The sequence below is a fragment of the Chiloscyllium plagiosum genome, chromosome 12 (assembly GCF_004010195.1).
Source record: "Chiloscyllium plagiosum isolate BGI_BamShark_2017 chromosome 12, ASM401019v2, whole genome shotgun sequence".
NCBI lineage: Eukaryota > Metazoa > Chordata > Chondrichthyes > Orectolobiformes > Hemiscylliidae > Chiloscyllium > Chiloscyllium plagiosum.
Window position 1 is genome coordinate 56,855,596 of NC_057721.1, and position 21,279 is coordinate 56,876,874.

General features: G+C 39.5%; 1 protein-coding gene across 1 annotated transcript in view; it reads left to right on the forward strand.

The window, feature by feature from the left end:
* dcbld2 (discoidin, CUB and LCCL domain containing 2) overlaps positions 1–21,279 on the forward strand; it is a 118,630-nt gene that overhangs the window by 21,865 nt on the left and 75,486 nt on the right. Inside the window, exon 3 of the mRNA XM_043701145.1 lies at positions 3,746–3,883. Within this exon, the coding sequence (XP_043557080.1) occupies positions 3,746–3,883 (138 nt within the window). The remainder of the gene's footprint in view (positions 1–3,745; positions 3,884–21,279) is intronic.

Genomic DNA, 21,279 nt, shown 5'->3' on the forward strand with positions numbered 1-21,279 from the left:
GGTTTAGGGTGAGAGGGGAAAGGTATAAAAGAGACCTAAGGAGCAACTTTTTCACACAGAGGGTGGTATGGGTATGGAATGAGCTGCCAGAGGGTGTGGTGGAGTCTAGTACAATTGCAACATTTAAAAGGCATTTGTATGGGTTTATGAAATAGGAAGGGTTTGGAGGGATACGGGCCGGGTGCTGGCAGGTGGGACTAGATTGGGTTGGGATATCTGGTCGGCATGGGTGGGTTGGACTGAAGGGTCTGGTTCCATGCTGTACATCTCTATGACTCTATAACTTGTAAAGGAATTTGTATGAAAAAAATATATTTGTGGAAAAATGTTGTGGTATTTTTCTGCAATGTTAAACCCAATTTGTGCAAAAATGTCACGTTCATTCTTCCATCTGTACTACTCCTGGTTTCCAGTTAGGAAGAGGGCAACGATGGACTTTGACTTAAGGATGCAGAATGGGGTGGTACGGTGGTCAGTGGTTAGCACTGCTGCCTCACAGTGCAAGGGACTTGGGTTTGATTCCAGTCTCAGGTAACTGTCTGTCTGTGCGTAGTTTGCATATTCTCCCCATGTCTTTGTGGGTTTCATTCGGGTGTTCCAGTTTTCTGCCACAGTCCAAAGTTGTGCAGTTTAGGTGGATTAGCCATGGGAAATGCAGGGTTACAGAGATTGTGTAGGGCGGTGGGTCTGGATGGGGTGCTGTGGACTCCATGGCCTGCGCCCACACTGTAGGGATCCTATAATTCTGTTTTGACCTAGATGATGTGGTAATGTTTTTCTCTCCTTCCTGACCCGACAAGTGTTAGGGAAGTCTAAAGTACTGTAGTGAGTATGGTGGAGAGATGGATAGAAAGCTAAAATTGAAATTTTCTAATGATTTAGCTTAATGTAGTGATAGAGGGGAATGTAGAGTGAAATAATGCTGAACTGAGTATTCTGAGCAAATACTGCTAAAACATCGGCCGAGATTTAAAATTTGCTATCATTACTCTTCAAAAATGGACATCTATCTCTGCCGCCTGCATGCGTGGTTAAACACAGAAATACAGAAGAGGTTGTAAGCGATTCCATACTCCTTCTCAGCACGTGATGTTGAGGTGCCTACAAGTTACAACTAGAGATCACTGGCCATCACCTTTCAGGCTGCAATGCTATTATTAAACCCACCCCCACCTTGTCAAACAAAAAGCCTTATTAAGTGAGCTGGAATGTCGGCCAAGTGTTGCAAGATCACTGACAATGTTGGCTTTTATCAGAGAGATTATGCAGGTTACCTTGTAGTATTTTCCTAAGTAATGTCTGCTTTGAATGTGCACTCCGTAGCGTTCTCTCTGGCACAAACTGTGCAGCACAACAGAGTAATTATTAATTAGTGTTCAGTATCAGCCAGTTACTCTAAGTAGTTGTAGTGGGGATGGGCATGGGGCTGTGTGCAGCTGCAGGGAAATTAGTGCTGAAGACTAGATTCTGATATTTCCCATACATACTCTCCTTGATGAAATGATTCCCTGATGGTATTATGCCTTGTACTTTTCCAAGGGCTCCTTTGAAAAATGTTGAAATTCCATGTTGCATTCCCGTCAAATCTGAGTGGAATTCTCATCTCTGCATTGTCTGCAGGAAGCTGGCTTCCTCCAACTGCTGAATGACAAAGCAGACCTTTAAGTTCTGCTATTGAAGTTTTGTTATCTTTACTGTTAGGGTAGAGGCAACCAAGATTGTTATTCACTTAAAAAATGAGTAGCACATTGTAGTGCTGCTGTAAAGTAGATGCAGGTGCATTCAGAAATCTGAGCTGGGAAAATGGACCAAAGCAGTAAATGGATCTCGTGCAGAAGTAATTTATTTGCATTTAGTTTGTGCCTTTTTGGATGAAGGGGATTTTTATTTTATTCATCTGTTGGATGTGGACATCATTGGTGAGGCCAGCAATTGTTGCCCATTCTTCACTGTCATTGAGAAGGTGGTAGAGTTGTGTCCTTGTTATCATTGCGGTTTGAGGGATGGAGGTGCACCCACAGTGCTGTGAGGAGGGGAGTTCCAGGATTTTGATCCTGAATTTGCAGGGTTCCAGTAACGATGATGTAATCAAATAGGTTAACCAGCTAATCAAATTGAATGCACCTAGATAGCAAACTAAGGAATAATATGAACTAACAATCCATCAATTTTATTACATTTTATAGAGAGCAATGTAAACAATTGATGCACATACATTCATGCTACAACATCATAACTTTTTCATGTTTTCATATGAAGTTTTTATCAGCATGGGAAAAGTTGACATGAGATGAGCATAAAATTAGTTTTCCAAGGCCAAAGAAGTTCAAAAGTAATGGTCATGGCTTATAGCACTGTTGAAAAACAGTTACACCTCACTTAATAAGGCTTTTTGTTTGGAAAGGTGGGGGTGGGTTTAATAACCGCATTGCAGCCAGAAGAGATGATGGCGTGTGATCTCTAGTTGTAACTTGAAGGCGCCTCAACATTACGTGCTGTGAAGAAGCATGGAATCACTTACAATCTCTTCTGTATTTCTGTGTTTAACCACATAGGCAGGTGGCAGAGTTTGCTTTCCATTTTTGAAGAGTAATGATAGCGAATCGAAGCTGATGTTTTAGGAGTATTTGCGAAGAATATTTTGCTGCCTCTTGTATATACTGGCATCTGGTTAAATGTTCTCCTGGGAACTGGGTAGTACACTGCATCAGTACATTCTTCTTTGGAAGTAAAAGACTAGGTTTTGCTCTTAAACAAGGATCTGAATCCTAAATAATATTTTGTATAAAAGCATTAAATCATGTAGTAATTTGAATTCAGCATTTCCAACAAACACCACGTGAGACATTTTTTGCCTGAAAAGAAATGTGATTGAGGAGATTTGAATTAAAAGTGGCAGACAAAGCATAATCTGACCTAAGCAGAGCTGTCATTGCCTCATTGTGTAGCACTGGTTTAAGGCGATGGATGACCTTAACGTGATAAATGAGAGTTGAGTGTTTGAAAAGTTCCAAAGCATTTCGACTGAGAATATTTGATGGGACCTGTTCAATTTAGATTTCATCTTTTAAATGAAGCAAGCATGAGTAATGCAATTCACTGTGATGTGTCAAATAAACTCTGGAATCAGTGGTTTGCCTGTGTGGTGCAGAGTTGGTCACCAAAACGCAATTGATGCCTTATTTGGTCAGATCACTGCTTGATACCGCAGCATTCAGACTACTTTGTTCAGGTACAATTTTTACACATTGTCAAGCAGTTGATCTCAGCTGGGGCAGCAGTTAAAGCATTTCAATTGCACTAAACTATGGGATGTTAAGTGTCGATTTGAATTTCTGATCTTAGTTGCTGCCCAGTGATCTCTCTTGGAAAAGTACTCAGCTTTCAAACACATTCTGTTTAATTTCAGAGGAGAGCTCAATACAATTGGCCAACTTTCTGCCAGAGATTATACTTTAAAATGGCTACAGAAAGAAGTAAATTCCTCTGAGAATGGAGGGAAAAATGTTAAGATGGGATGGTTGATAATCTTTATAACTGATACTTGTGTTTTTAAATGACCCCTCTTTGAACTTTTTAGCCTGAGCTCTAAATTTTATCTGTACAAGCTAACACAAAAGAATAGCCACATTAAGTTTCTAATCACTATAACAATAACTGATAAAACTGTTCTTTCATGCATATTTTATGACACATAATCCAAGTAATGTTTTAAAAGCTTATTAACGTTATGCTGGTTTTCCAGGTAAATATTGTGGACTTGGAATTCAGTGGGACAAGGTTATTGAGTCAGAAAGCAATGAAGCCACTGTTCAGTTCATGAGTGGAATTCACGTCTCTGGTCGAGGCTTCCTTGTATCGTACTCTACATCAAACATATCAGGTGTTGTATGAGGGTTGCATGTTTCCATATGTCCTGTTTGCACAATTTTCAGGAAATTCATTCACTTATTACCAGCCGAGTTCTGTGGACACGTCGTTCCCAGCTCATGAGCATTTCAGTCAAGCAGCAGTTTGTTCAATTAATAAATTCTAAGAATGGTGGGATTCTAAACTAGAAAATTCACAATAACTTGTTTATCTTGATGTGCTTGTAATGTGATCTGCTGGCCCTGTGGCAGAGTAGGGTCTGAGGAGATAAACGAGAATTCTGTGCAACATGCTAGAGATTACATGAGAGCTACTAATAAATGATGGTGTTTTAAAATAAAAACTGCCTTCTTGGAACATGAAATCCAATCAGAAAATAAAGGCAAGTGGGACTTGCAGGTTAAGTGGGTTAAACACACGCATAGGAAGGGATAATTGTTTTATTGCAAATGTGTCTCAAAAGTGCTTTACCCAATTTATTTTTGACATGCATTATATTGTTACGTGGGCAAACACAGTAGCTATTTTGTGCTAGCAATGTTCCACAAATAGCAGTGAGTGAACTAAATTACTAATTATTGTGTGACCTTTTCGCATTTTTTGAGTGAGGATTGTTGGTCAAGACAATAAAAAATAAGACAATAATTTAGTCTCTTGTCATAAATGTTGATATTCTATTCCTATTTTGTCTATTTTAAACCTGCTAATTTAAAACAGCAAAATGTTTTTGGAAAATTTCTAATAGAACTTCTAATTTACTGCAGTCTTTATTCAAAGAGAGCTAATTCAAATTATATTGTTTACTGATTCACGAAGGTTGGGCATCACTGCCTTGACTAACCTTTTATTGTCTGTCCTTTGTTCGTGAGAAGATGCTGGTTAGTGACCTTCTTGAACCATGGCAAGTCCATGAGGGGTAGGGTTTGCTCACAATGCTGTTGAAAATGGGGTTCCAGGATTTTGACCCAACAACGCACTAGGAATAATCTGGTCCCATGTCAGGGTTGTGAAATTTACAGGCAGTCGCATCTTCTGTCCTCTTCTTCATTAGTGAGAAAGCTCAGGTTGTTTCAAATCCATATCAAAGGATGTACTCTAGAATATCTGGTTGTGCGCTGTTGGCACTGTGTGTTGGTGTGGAGGGAATGTATGTTTAAGGCCGCAGATGGGGAGCCAATCAGTAGACTGCTTTTGTTCTGGATAGTGTTATGTGTTGTTGGAGTTGTACTCATCCAGGCAAGTAGAGTTAGGTGGTGAGTTTTTTATCCCCCAGTTCCCAGCCTGCTGTTTTAACTAAAGTATTTATGTGGCTGTCCAGTTCAGTTTCTATTGAATGGTAACCCCTAGAATGTTGATAGTGGAGAATTCAATGAAGGTAATGCCATTGAATATCAAAAGATTCTCTTTTATCAGAGATGGACAACGCCTGACATTTGTGTGATGAAAATATAACTTGCCACTAATCAAACCAAGCCTGAATGTTGTCAACATCTTACTGCATTTGGGCATAGATTGCACTTGCATGCTGAAATGTAAAATAGCAGCTCAGTCTTTCCTTTGCTGTGGTATTTATATCCATGATTTGGAAGTGCCAGTGTTGAACTGGGGTGGACAATGTTTAAAAATCACACAACACCAAGTTAAAGTCCGACTGGTTTATTTGGAAGCACTAGCTTTTGAAGCGTTGTTTCTTCATCAGGTGGTGAAGAAGCAGCTCCTTGAAAGCTCATGCTTTCAAACAAACCTATTGGACTATAACCTAGTGTTGTGATTTTGAACTTTATTTACATTCCATAATATAGGTAAATTGAATAGTCTAATTTATTTTGTGCCAAAAACAACATTGTCTTATCATGAATAAACTACTTTCTGCAAATTAACAGCCTTTCATGTGAAGAAATTATTCCTTTTGTTATATTCTGCTTCTTGTTTATTTAGTTTCTAATTTTGGCCTTTAATAATACTGATTCTGAACATTCTGTCCCCCAGTTCTAAGTTTGGCTTGGTGTTCACTTAAGAATGTAACTTTTTAAAAAAAAAAGTTTTGAGATTTACAAATGAAAGAACTGAAACCAACATCGTCATTCTAAAAGATGAGATTTAACAAACAAACCAGGTCTTTTTCAAGATATCATTTCAGTTACATCACACTGTAAACTTTTGCTGTAAATTCTATGTCTTACAATCTTATTCTCCACAACCAGTTAATGAAGAAACCGTGCTCTGAAAGCTAGTGTTTCCAAATAAACCTGTTGGGCTATAACCTGGTGTTGTGTGATATTTTATTTTTAACTTTGTACATCCCAGACCAACACCGGCGTCTCCAAATTATAACTCCCATTACTTCCCTCTAAGTTGTTACCTTCAAATGTGGAGTGATGGAATGGTACAGTTCTTTTCTCATTGATTGTAACAGAGCTTTTGAATTTAAAATGCATGTGTTTTCCAAATTGTTGTATACTCATCTGTTTATCTGCAGATGGTAAAGAACTAGCCAGACAGAATTTCTTGAGTTAAACAAACAAGGGATTTGCTTTAATCTGCTAAAACCCACTAAAAATATTAAAAAGGTGTAACTACATTCTGACTTCTGCAACTTGCTTGCAAACTTGCACTCTTCAACCAAACATGAAAATGTACAAATTACAGAGTAGAAGAGGTTAACTTTAGCTAATTAAATTTCAGTAATAAAACAAGACAAGAGTTTACTAGTGTATTACTGCTTGTGACTATCTAAAGGTTTTGGTTTTCATTTAGCAGTTTTAGGGTTGTAACTGATGTTGTCTTCTAGAAACACTGCTGTGGAAACTGAAGTGTTCTATTAGATATTCTCTGTCTGCCTGCAGTAACACGGAGATAGTTGTTGCAGCTAGTTTGATCTCCTCTCAAATCCCAATCTTGACAAAAGATTGTATTACATGACTTTTCTCCATGTTGGTTGTATATTCAAATAAATCAAATATTCAATGTCTGCAGCTTATTTAGTCATTGTGATTTATAGCCAAGGTGATGATTTTATTTAAATGTCCCGTTTCCAACAGTTGAAATTCAGGCATTTGCCTCAATCATTTCATAGCACGCAAAGTAGAATTTTTCACTTTTCTCGGGGATATGTTGTTACTGCTGAGATTTTTGTATTTCATGAAATGGAATGTGGTTACTTTGTGATGCTAATTGACAGCTGCTTTTATGTGAGCCAGTGGCCCCTTGTTTATGAAATGCCCTTTTCTTTCAGTTGGAATTGCCTTTTTTAGAAGTTCAATATGTGAATCCAGCAGATTAAACTAAAAATTAACATTTGTTACAGCACTTTTTTATTTTTGTGTATTTCCCTGAGCAAATAGTGTGGAATAGTAATACTGGAGAAAGAATGTAGTAGGAGTAATGCTGTAAGTGGGAGGAAAGGCAGGATTCAGAATCAATGTGTACTTAGCTTTTCCTAATCGATTATTGCATAAAGGATAATGTCCTTGGACTAAAATGTCAAAAAGGTGGCTGTGCAGAGGCTAATGTTATCTACTGCAATTTGATTTATTTTTGCCCTTTCTAGATCCTTTTGTATGTTTCCTTTTCAAATTGGTACTCAGTTCCCAAGTAAATTATGCTATAATTAGTGCCTCAATAATCTTTTATGATTAAGCATTCCATGTTCTAACAGCCCTTTCTACTGTAACAAACAAATCACTTCTACCTTTTAATCACTGAACAATAATCATTAATCTTTGTGTATTATCAACAATTACCAACTACTGGAAACAACCTTCTGAAACATGGTTGTTTTAAAATCATTTTCTTAGTCTTTCCTGTTCACATTACCTTCTCTATTCATGTCTGCAGCTTATTTAGCCGTTGTGATTTCTATGGCTGTAAAATCCTTCCCATAAGAATCATATGCATTACCCTCAACAATGGCTCAACTCGAGCCTTGTGCAAATTCTATAGCTCTTCCTTGCTTCTATATTCAGTTTCTTATATGTAAAGACTTGACTCCTCCCTGTCTTTCATTTGGTCACTTCCTATCTTTGCATTTGTATCCATGGGTGTTCCTCCACCTAAGTTAATAGTACTGTTCAGAGTATGTTTCCTCGCAACATTCTTTGAATTCACTGGCAACTATCCCCCTTTTGAGGATGGTGCCAATTCTGGGTTATGAGTTTCTGCTATGGGTCTTCATGTGACCAAATATGTTGATGCTCAACCAAATTCTTTTGACTAAAATGCACTGCTCCACATGTTTCTGGGAAATGCAATTTATTCCATGCATTTGAAATTCCCACAGTAATTGAAGCTCCTGTGGAAGATTGGTGTAGAGCCTGTAAGAATACATTACACTATGTATTCTACAGCTTTTTAAAATGACACAGTCTATTAGTGGAATGTGCAGTCTGTAATCTATGCTGGCATGCACGTCTAGCTATCTTATCTATGTGCGTTAGTGAGTCAGTATCCTGGCAGACAAAGCATTTATTATAAAAAAAAACATTTTAAATTTTACGAGAATGCTCGGCTTTTCTCGAGTCATTATCTGTCTTAACTTTCTGGATGATCCTGAAGATGCCCAGTCAGGAGTGTGTTCTGCACATTCCAGTCAGACACCTAGTATATCGTGTATTTATTTACAGGAATAGAAGTGAGGCTAGTATTCTTGGAACACCGCATACTGTTGACAAAGAGATACTGGGTAACAGTAGCTGATTTGAAAATTTTCAGTAGATTAAATTGTACAACTTATTTCTCAAATGTGAATGCTTGCTGTATTTTTTTTAATAAATGCAAAAGGCATTTTGTATATGTCAGAAAATTCTTTTCTAGAGAGTAGGGGAAAGCGACTCAATTCCGAACTCAACTATTTGAATTCCGTTGTGTTTTCTCATTCTTAGACCTACTGTTATTCAAGTAGTAACTCGCCACAGTAGATTACTACTTTTAAATTCTATTGACTGGATTATCTACAATTCAGGCAATAAAAACTCACCGAGGAAGTAAAATCTATTGAAGACAGATTGCACAGTATGTGTGCTTGAAGACATGAGTGTACTTGTGGTGCACCACATCCTTACATGTATCTGCTCAGTTATGCTGTAACTCTAGCCACAATTACATGCTGTGTTGGACTGAACTGTAGCTGCGTTGATCCAGCTGGTTTTGCTTCGTTCGAGCCTGTTCCCCTTCACCCCGGTATCCAGTTGCCTCATCAGCAAGCTCCAAGTGTCATTAGGTCACAAGTTACATATCAGCACTTGCAGATTCAATCCACTGAAAGAAAACATTGACCTATTATTAGCATTGTACCACAGTGTGACAAAATGCTGTGAGAATCTTTTTCAGCTAACTTGGAAGTGGAACCCTTTGGTATGACAAGCTCGATAATCCACCATCCTTATGATCTTCAAACCTAGCGTTTGAAAATAAAACCAAATAGCAATTGGTCATTGGCCTGCAGGCCAGTGAGAACTTCAAAATCCAATTTAAGGTTTAGACATCACACCTTAAGATTTACTGAGACTTTAGAGAGAGAATTGTTAGATCAAAGGCATTTTAAATTACTTGAAAATGTTTCGTATTATATACTCCACTGTGGGTGCATGATTAAATTATAGAGAGAGAAAACATCACACCTTTCTTTGATGTCATCAGTTTTCTTTATTTCTCAATTTAGTATTGGTGTTTTATATTGAAAGTCTTTTCTGCAATCAATAGGCTACAGTAGTTTTCAGAAGATGGGATTAAGGTTCATTAGAATGTGTCAATGTTTGCACAGGGTACTTGCACAGACAGGTACTTTGGGCAGATAATTTAAAGATTCATCCTCCCAGCTGCAGTGTTCTTTTCCTGAAAGCTTTGTCACTGGATAATATGCTGCTGTTTGCTTATTTGGTTCTGGGAAGAAGCATCAGTTTGGTGTAGTTTCACTGACATTTGAACTCGCATGTCTTATGATTATTGGATCCACATTCTAATTTTATGACCCATATACACAAGTACACTAGTTTGCAGTGTAGTATATATCTTTATCGTGCGATGTCCCTCCTCCTCTGAAGCTTTTGTTTCTTACCGGCCCTCTGTACCCTTCCCAAGTTACCAATTTTGCACTAGCAAGCCTGTGTATACATTATTTCAAAGGTAGATATCATTTAGGGCTAACCCTGAACAAATTTTCCCTTTGTCATAATTTTATGTGCAAAGCCAAAACAATAAGTAATTGGCCTAAAATTCGAAAGGCCATCTCTTACCTTATCTTTTTTTAACACTCCTTACAACTTAGTTTCTTTCTGGATTTGACTGGGGAGAATTCTTTTCCTCCAAATTACTAACTGCTTCAGTTTCAATCCATTTGTGGTCCTTCACATTTTATTTTTACAATTTACAATATTTCAGCAGCCATCATTGTGATCAAAAGATCACTTTGTACATCTTTTAGATTAGATTAGATTCCCTACAGTGTGGAACCAGGCCCTTCGGCTCAACAAGTCCACACCGACCCTCCGAAGAGTAACCCACCCAGACCTATTTCCCTCTGACTAATGCACCTAACACTATGGACAATTTAGAATGGCCAATTCATCTGATCTGCACATTTTTGGACTGTGGGAGGAAACCAGAGCACCTGAAGGAAACCCACACCGACACTGGGAGAATGTGCAAACTCTACACAGACCGTCGCCCGAAGCTGGAATCGAACCTGGATTGTCACTGGAAAAGCTTTTATAGTTTTCCAATCACCCATCATGGAATGCCCTGCCAGTAGCAGTGGTGGACTCGCCCTCATTATGGGCATTTAAGCGGGCATTGGATAGGCATATGGAGGATAGTGGGCTAGTGTAGGTTAGGTGGGCTTGGATTGGCGCAACATCGAGGGCTGAAGGGCCTGTACTGCGCTGTATTCTTCTATGTTCTATGTACCTTCAAAATTTTGTTTTGTGGTAGGCTGTCATTTAAGTAATTGGGCCCTTAAGTTTTCTGCAGCGTAACTTGAAGCAGCCAACTTGTTTATAGTCTGCGCAGTGCTTTGGAGTCACCTGGATTTGCTACTTTAATGCAGCTTTGGAGGAACATTTGTCTCAACACCGTCATTCTGTCTGCTGTGCTTGTCATCGGTGTTCCCTGAAACCTACTGGGGGCAGAGACTTAAACATCCCTACCACACAATCTGTGTACTAATTCTTTGCACCACATCAAAGTTAATGTCTCTCACATAGTTGTGCCAAAACTATCCAACACTCCACACTTAACTTTCCTCTCCAAGGTAATACAGAGCTCCGGTTTTTCAAGTAAAACGTCTCCTTAAATCCCTAAGCTCACATCCACAGCAAATGTGAGGGGCTTATGAGATTTTTTGAACTAAATTCAAACCATCTACCTGTTCCTTAAGTTCCCAGTATATGCCAAGTCAAATCTCACCTTCCACTCTGCTCCCTTTTGCCTGAACCCACGTCTTTCACAGGCTTCTCTTGTTAGTTGATATAATAAGACCATAAGACATAGGAGTGGAAGTAAGGCTATTCGGCCCATCGAGTCCACTCCGCCATTCAATCATGGCTGATGGGCATTTCAACTCCACTTACCCGCATTCTCCCCGTAGCCCTTAATTCCTTGTGACATCAAGAATTTATCTATTTCTGCCTTGAAGACATTTAGTGTCCCAGCCTCCACTGCACTCTGTGGCAATGAATTCCACAGGCCCACCACTCTCTGGCTGAAGAAATGTCTCCGCGTTTCTGTTCTGAATTTACCCCCTCTAATTCTAAGGCTGTGTCCATGGGTCCTAGTCTCCTCGCCTAACGGAAACAATTTCCTAGCGTCCACCCTCTCCAAGCCATGTATTATCTTGTAAGTTTCTATTAGATCTCCCCTTAATCTTCTAAACTCCAATGAATATAATCCCAAGGATCCTCAGCCGTTCCTCATATGTTAGACCTACCATTCCAGGGATCATCCGTGTGAATCTCCGCTGGACACGCTCCAGTGCCAGTATGTCCTTCCTGAGGTGGGGGGACCAAAACTGGACACAGTACTCCAAACGGGGCCTAACCAGAGCTTTATAAAGTCTCAGTAGCACAACAGTGCTTTTATATTCTAACCCTCTTGAAATAATTGACAACATTGCATTCGCTTTCTTAATCACGGACTCAATCTGCATGTTTACCTTTAGAGAATCCTCAACTAGCGCTCCCAGATCCCTCTGTACTTTGGCTTTACGAATTTTCTCACCGTTTAGAAGGTAATCCATGCTTCTATTCTTTTTCCCGAAGTGCAAGACCTCGCATTTGTTGTAATGTTGTTTACGGGACTCCTTTTTTGACTCTATTCTGACCAATCTGCTGATCACTAAACATTTGGCCTCCGTCACAACTAGCATTGAGAATGGTTCCCTGTTTTCCCGTCTTCTCTAATACCCTGTCATCAACCCCTTCTCAGAAACCCATTTCTGACTACTTCTTCCTTGCCACGATTCTTGAGCATGTTATCACTTCTTAAATCCACACCTGTCTTTCCCCTCACTCCGTGCTTAGGTACGGACTCCTCCCAAAGAAAGAAATAGCTGCTAACATGTTTACAAATACTTTCCTCTGTGTCTTTGACCATGCTGCACAATTAAGAGATTGAAGAAGGGCCAATAATGGTTAGTATTTAGAAGAATGAGAGAGGACCTTGTTCAAACATACCAAGGCTCGATGAGGTATATACAGGAAAGATGTTTTCCTTGGCTGGGAGTAGGGGACACAGTTTCAGAATAAGGTTTATGCCATTAGTACTGTGATGAGAGAGAATTTGTTCATGCAGGAGAGTAGTGAATCTTTGGAATTCTCGACCCCAGAAAGATGTGGATGCTCAGTCATTGAATATATTCAACATAGATCCAGTAGAAGTAAAGGTACTAATGATAATAGGGGTATAGACTAGCGTGGGGAACTGAGGTAGAAATATCAGCTATGATCTAGAACAGAGGTCAGTGGCTGAATGGCCTACTTCTAATGTATCCCTGTCCCTCCATGGCCTCTTGATATTTCTGGTACCTCCAAAATGATTGCCCACACAATCTTGCTCCAACTTGAGCTCCTCTTTATTTTCCCTCCTTTGTCTAATGGATTTGTTTATTGCTGTGCTGCTCACTCTTCTCCCAGCCCTTGAATTAAGTCATTTCTTCTCCTCCCAGACTCTTAGGGATAGCAATTTGTGCTCTAATTGCAATGTGTTCAGCTGAACTGTCGGAAACTCCACAGGGATTGCTGTAGCTCTAAATTGTGTAACTCTGTTCAGCTGTTGCTGAAGAAACAGCTGGACTTCACTCCCAACCAAATGTCTTTTTTTTATTGTCTTTTAGTGTCTCACTTTAATTTGATTCTTTCTGTGCTGCTGCTTCTGCTGTGTTGCTTAGTCTTATCTTATGTTGGGTAAACAAGGTTGACAGGAATATGAGACTCTGCCAGTTTCTTGTTTTATGTAAAGCCCAAAGTGAGTATCAAAACAGCTGCAGTTGGGAAAGAGAATCACCCCAGAATACTTGTGCATTATTTCTCAACAGTTGACTGCCCCGTGCTGCCCATTATGATACCCAATTGGTCTAAAAGGTTCTTCTGTTAATGGTCAGTTCGTACCACATCATCTTCCTGTGCAGCGGAGCTCTCAGGCGGAGCTTGTCTGTAAATAACTATCAGTGAATTATAAGAAATCGTGTGACTTCTCAAACTTGTATAAAAGAAGGATTTCAGATGAAGTAGTTGAAAAGTTATGGGTGTGTGCAATGCTTTGTCCAGCAGGTTGAGAAATGATTGGCAAATGGTTACTCAAAACTTCAACTTTGACATTAATATTTTAACAGTTTAATATTGTCCCACTTTTATTTGCATCAGCATCTATTAAAGTATTTTTTTTGAACATATTTTGTTCATGTAGTTTTCTCTTTTCAACCCTGAATTGAATTGTAATTAGAAATAAGGGATTATAATTAAAGCCAAACTGGTCTCAGTGGATATTTAAGATTTTGCCACTCAAATATTTTCTGTTCTTTTATTTCAGGGTATCAGAAACATTCTGGGTTTGTCAGAGTCTATGAAGTTAAAAGCTAATTTAACATCTAATTTAACATTTCAGCATGCACACCTTGTTAGAAAACTGTATTGTTTAGTCAGAGAACCAAATTCCTGTTCACTTTTAAGGTTATGATCACAGCTAACGTTTCCAAGAAAACTGAAGAATGGTACATGTAATTGAATTTTCTTCCCCAAATTTCAAAATACTGTAGAGCCATCATTAGACTCATTGTCTTCTATTTCATTGTAGAATAGTTTTGCTGATATGGTTTAGTTAGGGGCCCTAGTGTTTAGCATTCCGCTGAATGTTTCTTCTAAAGGTGGCATTGAAATTAAAGGCACAAAATTAATTGAGGGTTGGGGTTTCCCCACTACCTGACATTATTCCTGATGAAGGGCTTATGCCCGATTCCCCTGATCCTCGGACGCTGCCTGACCGGCTGTGCTTTTCCAGCACCACACACTCGACTCTGATCTCCAGCATCTGCAGTCCTCACTTGCTCTTACCTGACATTATGGCATGTCTGGCAAAATTTGACACAGGGTTCTGTTTTTAATTCAGTTTTTGAGTACCTTATTTAATAGAACATTTTTAATTCTGAATCCGTTAATGACAATTCTATTTAAAATGGGCTAAATCTATAATATTTGTTGCGTGTATTTGTGTATACAGGGGAGCCTCGATTATCCAAAAGGGGTGGGCGGGCACTATTTTGTTCAGATAATCGATCATTCAGTTATCAATTAAATGCCTTTGCTCTGGGGCTCAGAGTTTTCAAAGTCTGCTCTCCGTTCAGGAGACTGCAGCAGCGCACAACGCACGAGACTCCCCGCCCCCCGATCCCATCCAATACTCCCCCCGCCCCCTGCCCCCAACCTTGTCCAACACTGCCTCCTGATCCTGCCCAACACTGCCCCACAACCCCATCACTGCCCCCAACCCCACCCTACCCCCAACCCCGCCCTCTGCTCCCAACCCCGTACCAACACCGCCTGTGACCCCAACACTGTCCTCCTGCCCTCTGCCCCAGTTCACCACTGCCCCCTCTCCTGCTGCTGCTGCCGCCTTTGTGGGGCAAGTCTCCAAATAGCGCGCGTGCACTCGCAACTTTTCACTGCAACTTTTTGACAGATTCCACATTTGGAGAGATTGTTGGAGAGATTATCTGGGGCAGGAGGGGCGCTTAGGCTACACTCCTGTGTGGAATTCCAGGGAAAGTGAGGGGAGAGAGAGAGAGAGGGCAGAAGGTCAGTCATTTGGAGACAGTGCCTGTTTAATCGCTGTAAACAAAATACGCAATCACTGTTGGAAACACGTCTTTGTTGTAATGTTTCTATCGGGACCTCGAGATCTCCTTTGGATAATCTGATTTTCAGATAATTGGTATTCGGATAATCGAGGTTCCTCTGTATTATATGTGCTTATATATATTATGCCTTAATTCTTTTGAGTTAAATTTTTAAAATTGTATCTGATAACTACATTTCCAAATCATTTCCCAGTTTCATTAACACTTTTTCTTCCTGCTTAATTTGATGAGCCTAAGATATTGTCACAGCACGATCTGGAAACAATCCAGGATGTTTCTCATTATATTTCTGTTTCGTTTATTTCCACTGGTTGTTTCATTACCCTTAGAGAGCCAATATTCTTAAATCTGCCAGATCATTTCCCGAAATAAAATCAATTCCATCAGAGGAATTTGTTTCGCTACTACAGTTACTCTATAGCTGACCTCTGTATAATGAGACTAGTTTGTAACTTTCATGTATATCATCAAGTAATATTTGCTGCTTCATTAATCCTTCTGAAGAACTAATAGTAGCATCAGTGACTGAGTTGCTCCAGTGTGTCTCAGTATTTTATATTGATTGACTTGCTTGATTCAAAGCATAAGGAAACACCTCTTATTTTGGGTGGCCCAATGGTTAGCACTGCAGCCTTGCAGTGCCAGGGACTCCGGTTCGATTCCAGCCTCGGGTGACTGTGTAGAGTTGCACGTTTTCCCTGTGTCTATGTGAGTTTCCTCCCACAGTTGAAATTGCCTATAGGGTTCAGGGATGTGTAGGTTAGGGGAATGGGTCTGGGTGGGATACTCTTCGGAGGGTCAATGTGGACTTGGGCCGAAGAACCTGTTTCCACACTGTAGGGGTTCTATGATTTTAAATACTCAAATCTACAGCAGTCTGATTCTCCTTGACAATCTTCAGAAAATAATTTTCATGATTGGCCTTCCTTAGTACATTCTAAGGAAGCATTATTCTTTTTGTATTACCATTTTACAAAACTACAGTTTTAATACCTTGATCCTTTTCTGCTCCCTCCTTTTTCAGAATATTCCTGAGACTTTCCATCTACTGCGATCAGTCTCCCATTTAACCGCTAGCAATTGACTGTGGTATGTCCGGTGTTATGACAGTGGAAGCATGTAAATTTATTTCTGTCACTTTTTTTGGTTCCAGCCTTTTTTAAAATTAGTTTGATTTATTTGTTTTCTCGACTTCTATTCTTTGCTCTAAGCTGGTCCATGGGCAACTCATGTCCTCTAATTTCCTGATCACTTTGGAATTGATGGTTTTGTTTTAAAATTCTATCTCACTTTAGTTTGTCTTTCTCCTCTAAATCCAGTTTCTTATCACTGATTGTATTTTGGTTCATTTCAGTTGGGATCCCCATCATAGACGCATAGAGATACACGGCAGTGAAACAGACCGTTCAGGCCAACTCGTCCTTGCTGACCAGATATCCTACATAAATCTGGTCCCATTTTCCAACATTTAGCCCACATCCCTCTAAACCCTTCCTATTCATATACCCATCCAGATGCCTTTTAAATATTGTAATTGTACCTGTCTCCACCACTTTCTCTGGCAGCTTATTTCATTCACGCACTATCCTCTGCATGAAAAAGTTGTCCCTTAGGTCCCTTGTAAATGTTTCACCTTTTACCTTAAACCAATGCCCTTTAGTTTTGGATTCCCCTCAATCTAGGGTAATGACCTTGTCTACTTATCCTATCCATGCCCCTCCTGATATTATAAAGTCACCCCTCAGCCTCTGACTCCAGGGAAAACAGCCTCCATCTATTCAGGCTCTCCCTCCATCTTAAATCCTCCAATCCTGGCAACATCTTTGTAAAACTTTTCTGAGCCCTTTCAAGTTTCACAACATTCTTCCTATAGTAGGGAGACGAGAATTGAATGCAGTTGAACCAAAAGTGGCCTAAACAATATCCTGTACAGCCACAACATAGCCTCCCAACTCTTATGCTCAACGCACTGGCTAATAAAGGCAAGCATACCAAATGCCTTTTTCACTATCTTGTCTATCTTGGACTACACTTTCAAGGCATTCCATCTAAGTTGCATGGCTGTGCAGCTACACTGAGGATCCACTCACTGCAATCAGTGTGCTGATGCTATTTGTAGCATTGACATCTGATTCTGGAAGTTGTGGCCATGCACTGACCTTCGAGATCCATGCAATAGAAGAAAAAAGTTTTCTTCCACTTCTAAGTGTTGCATAATCACGAGAAGCATCCCTTCCTTATGAGACCCTGCTTTTACTTCTACCTTCAATTTATCTTCTAACTTTCTTAGTTTAGCTTTTGTCAGCGATTTCAAATAATTCACTGTTCTATCTTCCACTCCTAGAAAACCCTTATCAACTTTGAAAGTCATCTTAAAATTCTGTGGAGTAAACTTCACCACAATTTAGTTATTTTATGTCCAGAACCACTAAGTAACTGCTACCTTAAGAAAAATGCACATCCTTCTTAAATGCAGTGAATTCAAATCCCACCAAGAGCCCCAGTATTTATAATCCCAACTGATATTATTACTGGACAAGTCAGATCACAGACTGAAATCTGGCATCATCAGTTTTATTTTTGATAAAACAAAGCGGTCTTGAAGTGAAACACAAATATGCAATGTTCCAGAAAGAATAAAAAACAAGTTTATTAGCAAAGAAAATTCAGATTAAATAGAACAAATCAAATTATTTACATATAACACAACTTTACAGATTCAAAAGCCTGGTAAAATACACTTCCATTAATCACAGAGGGACAAATTTCCAGTACTTGCGCTAGAAACTTCTCTTTCAGATCTGTAGATCTGAAATATAGCTGAAATATATCTTAATATAGCTGTGGCTTTAATTCCCCACCTTGAAAATCAAATAGCCTCTTCCTGGGACATTGATATAACAGAGCTGAGACTGTCTCAGCATTGTATCTAAACACTTCTAGTCTGGAACGTACAAGTTAAACTGCTTACACTGATGTAACCAATTTCTTAACAGCTCTAAACCATTTCCTTTCTTCGGAAGCAGCTGATTTAGACTTCTAGCTTCAGCCAGAGCTTCTGCAGAACTGGCAAACTGAATCCAAAAGCTGCATACTTTTCACTTGCCATTGTACTTGTGTATTCCTATACTTGAGTACACGTGACAATAAAATTTAATTCTAAGTTCTAATTCTAAATTTATCCAGCTATGAATGTTTTCCCTAATCAAAAGAAAAAGAACAAAGCTCTGATCTAAGCTGAAAGCCTGGTGTACAACTGTTTACTTTGTTTCCTCAAAATATTCCAATGAAATATAAACCCAATTACACAACAGGAACACTTTCACATTTAAAACACCATGGCTGCAAAAATATCTACAAGTTAATCATTAAATCCCTTAGATAAATCACACACCTTGGATCACACGGTGACCTTTTATTTCCCAAAAATCAACAATGCTCTGATATTTATGGGAAAAGATGGAGGAGTGGGAGGGAAGGGTGAAGATGTGGAACATCAGCGGATTGTGCCAATGGATGCAGATTGCCTAGTGGAATTGGCAGGAACCCAGCTGCTGGGTTTCTTGAGGTTTGGGAAAAATGACCCGCAGCTGTTCATTCCAAATGGCTGCTAAAAGCTGACACAAGCTGCCTCATTAGTCAATTGTAATAAGTGATCACGTTTTTAAAAGTGTATTGGGCATCGGGTTTTCATTCTTTTATAGTTTAACTATCCCAGTTTCTGTTTACCTTCCTTGGGTGTAGGACACTGAATGGTGTTAAAATGCAATCCATGATACCATTGGCAGGTACTCAAACAATCACTGAAATATTGCAAACGTGTAATGGTTTTGTCTAATACTATCTTGCATGTAATGGTCACATGACTTTTGGTTCCATCTCTATCTCATACATTGAGGTTATTTTGACATTGTGCAATAATGGAAAGTGGGTTAAAGCAAATTGGCTAGCTGTTTCACATCTCTCCTGACTTTTATTTTCATGCACGATAATGAGTAATACAAAACAGACAGCCAATCTGCTGCTCATCTTTCACAATAAGACACAATCCGATCAACCCCCATTTTCTTCAGTGCTTGATGATTGTGGTTAGTTGCATGCTATTTGAATCTGAAAATGTTATTTCTTAGCTGGTGCTGCATTCCTCAAATTATTTGCAATCACTCTGCTTGACTCAAGTGTGCCTATTTATTGACCATAAACTTTTAATTTGCTTTCAAACATTTCGCTTGCTTGTTTTTGTTTAAATATTGTCTTCCATCAGGATGCCAGATTCCTGAGTTTGGTAGAAGGAATAGAGAGGGTGCTACATAATTAGTTACCCAGTTCTGAAGAACATATATGATCAGTTCTGGGTTTGTGGGTGAAGATCTTTGAAGGTGGTAGACGAATTAAGAAAGCCTTTTAACAATAAATCGTGATATTCAGTATAAAAGCTGAGAAGTTATCTTGAACCCATAAAAAATGTTATAGCCCACTTGAGAACGTGCATTGATTCTCACACCCCTGGACTGGCCACAAAGGTTTATGATTTATTCAAAGCACATAAAGTCTTGAATTTACCTGTCTGTTGGAAGCAAATTAACAAATAACACTGACCATGTCCGTATATTTAATAAGAACTGCAGTTTACTAAAAAATAAGCACATTCTAATCAAAGTAAACAGCTACAAACTATCAACGCATGGCTCAACTAGTTAAAATTCTAATTACTGCCCCCCCCCCCCCCCAAACCTTTGCACACATCCAAAAGTAATTGGATTAATGGGTGGAGGAGAAGAAACTAAAAAACACAATAGCACAAGTCCATGAGGTCCATTGAAACATTTCTTCTGACTTTCCGTCCTTAAGTCTGCTTTCTCCAAGTTCTTTCGCATCCTTCACAAGAGGCATGTAGTGATGGTAGGAGAAAGTGAGGACTGCAGATGCTGGAGATCAGAGCTGAAAATGTGTTGCTGGAAAAGCGCAACAGGTCAGTCAGCATCCAAGGAGCAGGAGAATCGACGTTTCGGGCATAAGCCCTTCTTCAGGAATCCTGAAGGGCTCATGCCCAAAACGTCGTTTCTCCTGCTCCTTGGATGCTGCCTGACCTGCTGCGCTTTTCCAGCAACACATTTTCAGGATATAGTGATGGTAGACTAACTACAAAATCTTTTAGTCACTGGTTAAAGGCAGTCGCTTACAGCAACTGGTGGGGGGAAATAACTGGCTTTCCTCAGGCTTCCGGTATTTTACCGCAGAGGGAGAGAGAGAGAGAAATGTTGCCCTTCCTGCAACATTTCTCCACGTACTGTCCACAGCCTCAAGCCGTGTAGCTCCTCAGCAACCAGTCACAGTTGTCATCAAACTTTGGTATCCATGACTTTTCTTTATTGGACAAACCAATCATTTGAATCTCTCTGTGCACACATGTCTGGTACTGTGCCATTTAAAAGCATCTCCCCACACTGCTTAATCAAAGCAGCAGTGCAAACACCTTGTACAACGAGTTTCAGTAACTCACTTTAAAACCATTCTTTTTCCATTTTAGTCCACACTGTCAAAACAGAAAATGATAGGATATAGTCTTTACAAAAGCTCTGTCTCTGCCACAACTCGTGTATCGAGTCCTGTTTTAGTTTCAGCCTTTAGGAAGGGTACAGCAGAGATTTAGGCAGAAGTGGAGATGAGAGTCCAGATTAGACTGGTGATTATTCCTGATGAAGGGCTTTTGCCTAAAATGTTGATTTTCCTGCTCCTTAGATGCTGCCTGACCTGCTGTGCTTTTCCAGCACCACTCTGATCCTGCAGCATTTGTCAATGGTTCTTGCAATTCCGGGGGTTGGGCTAGGATACAAAATTGGAGGAACTGGTGTTATCCTTGGAGCAGCAAGAGGATAATGATAGATTTAGTTAAGGTGAACAAAAAACAGCTGTTTCCATTTGCCGATTGTGCAAGGATGAGGGAGGATTTGAGCAAGAGATACAGCTGGGATATGAGGAAGAACACTTTTAATGCAGAGAATTATCTGAATGCACAGCCTATGAGAATGATGATCTATGATTTTGTAAGAAATTTGCATTGG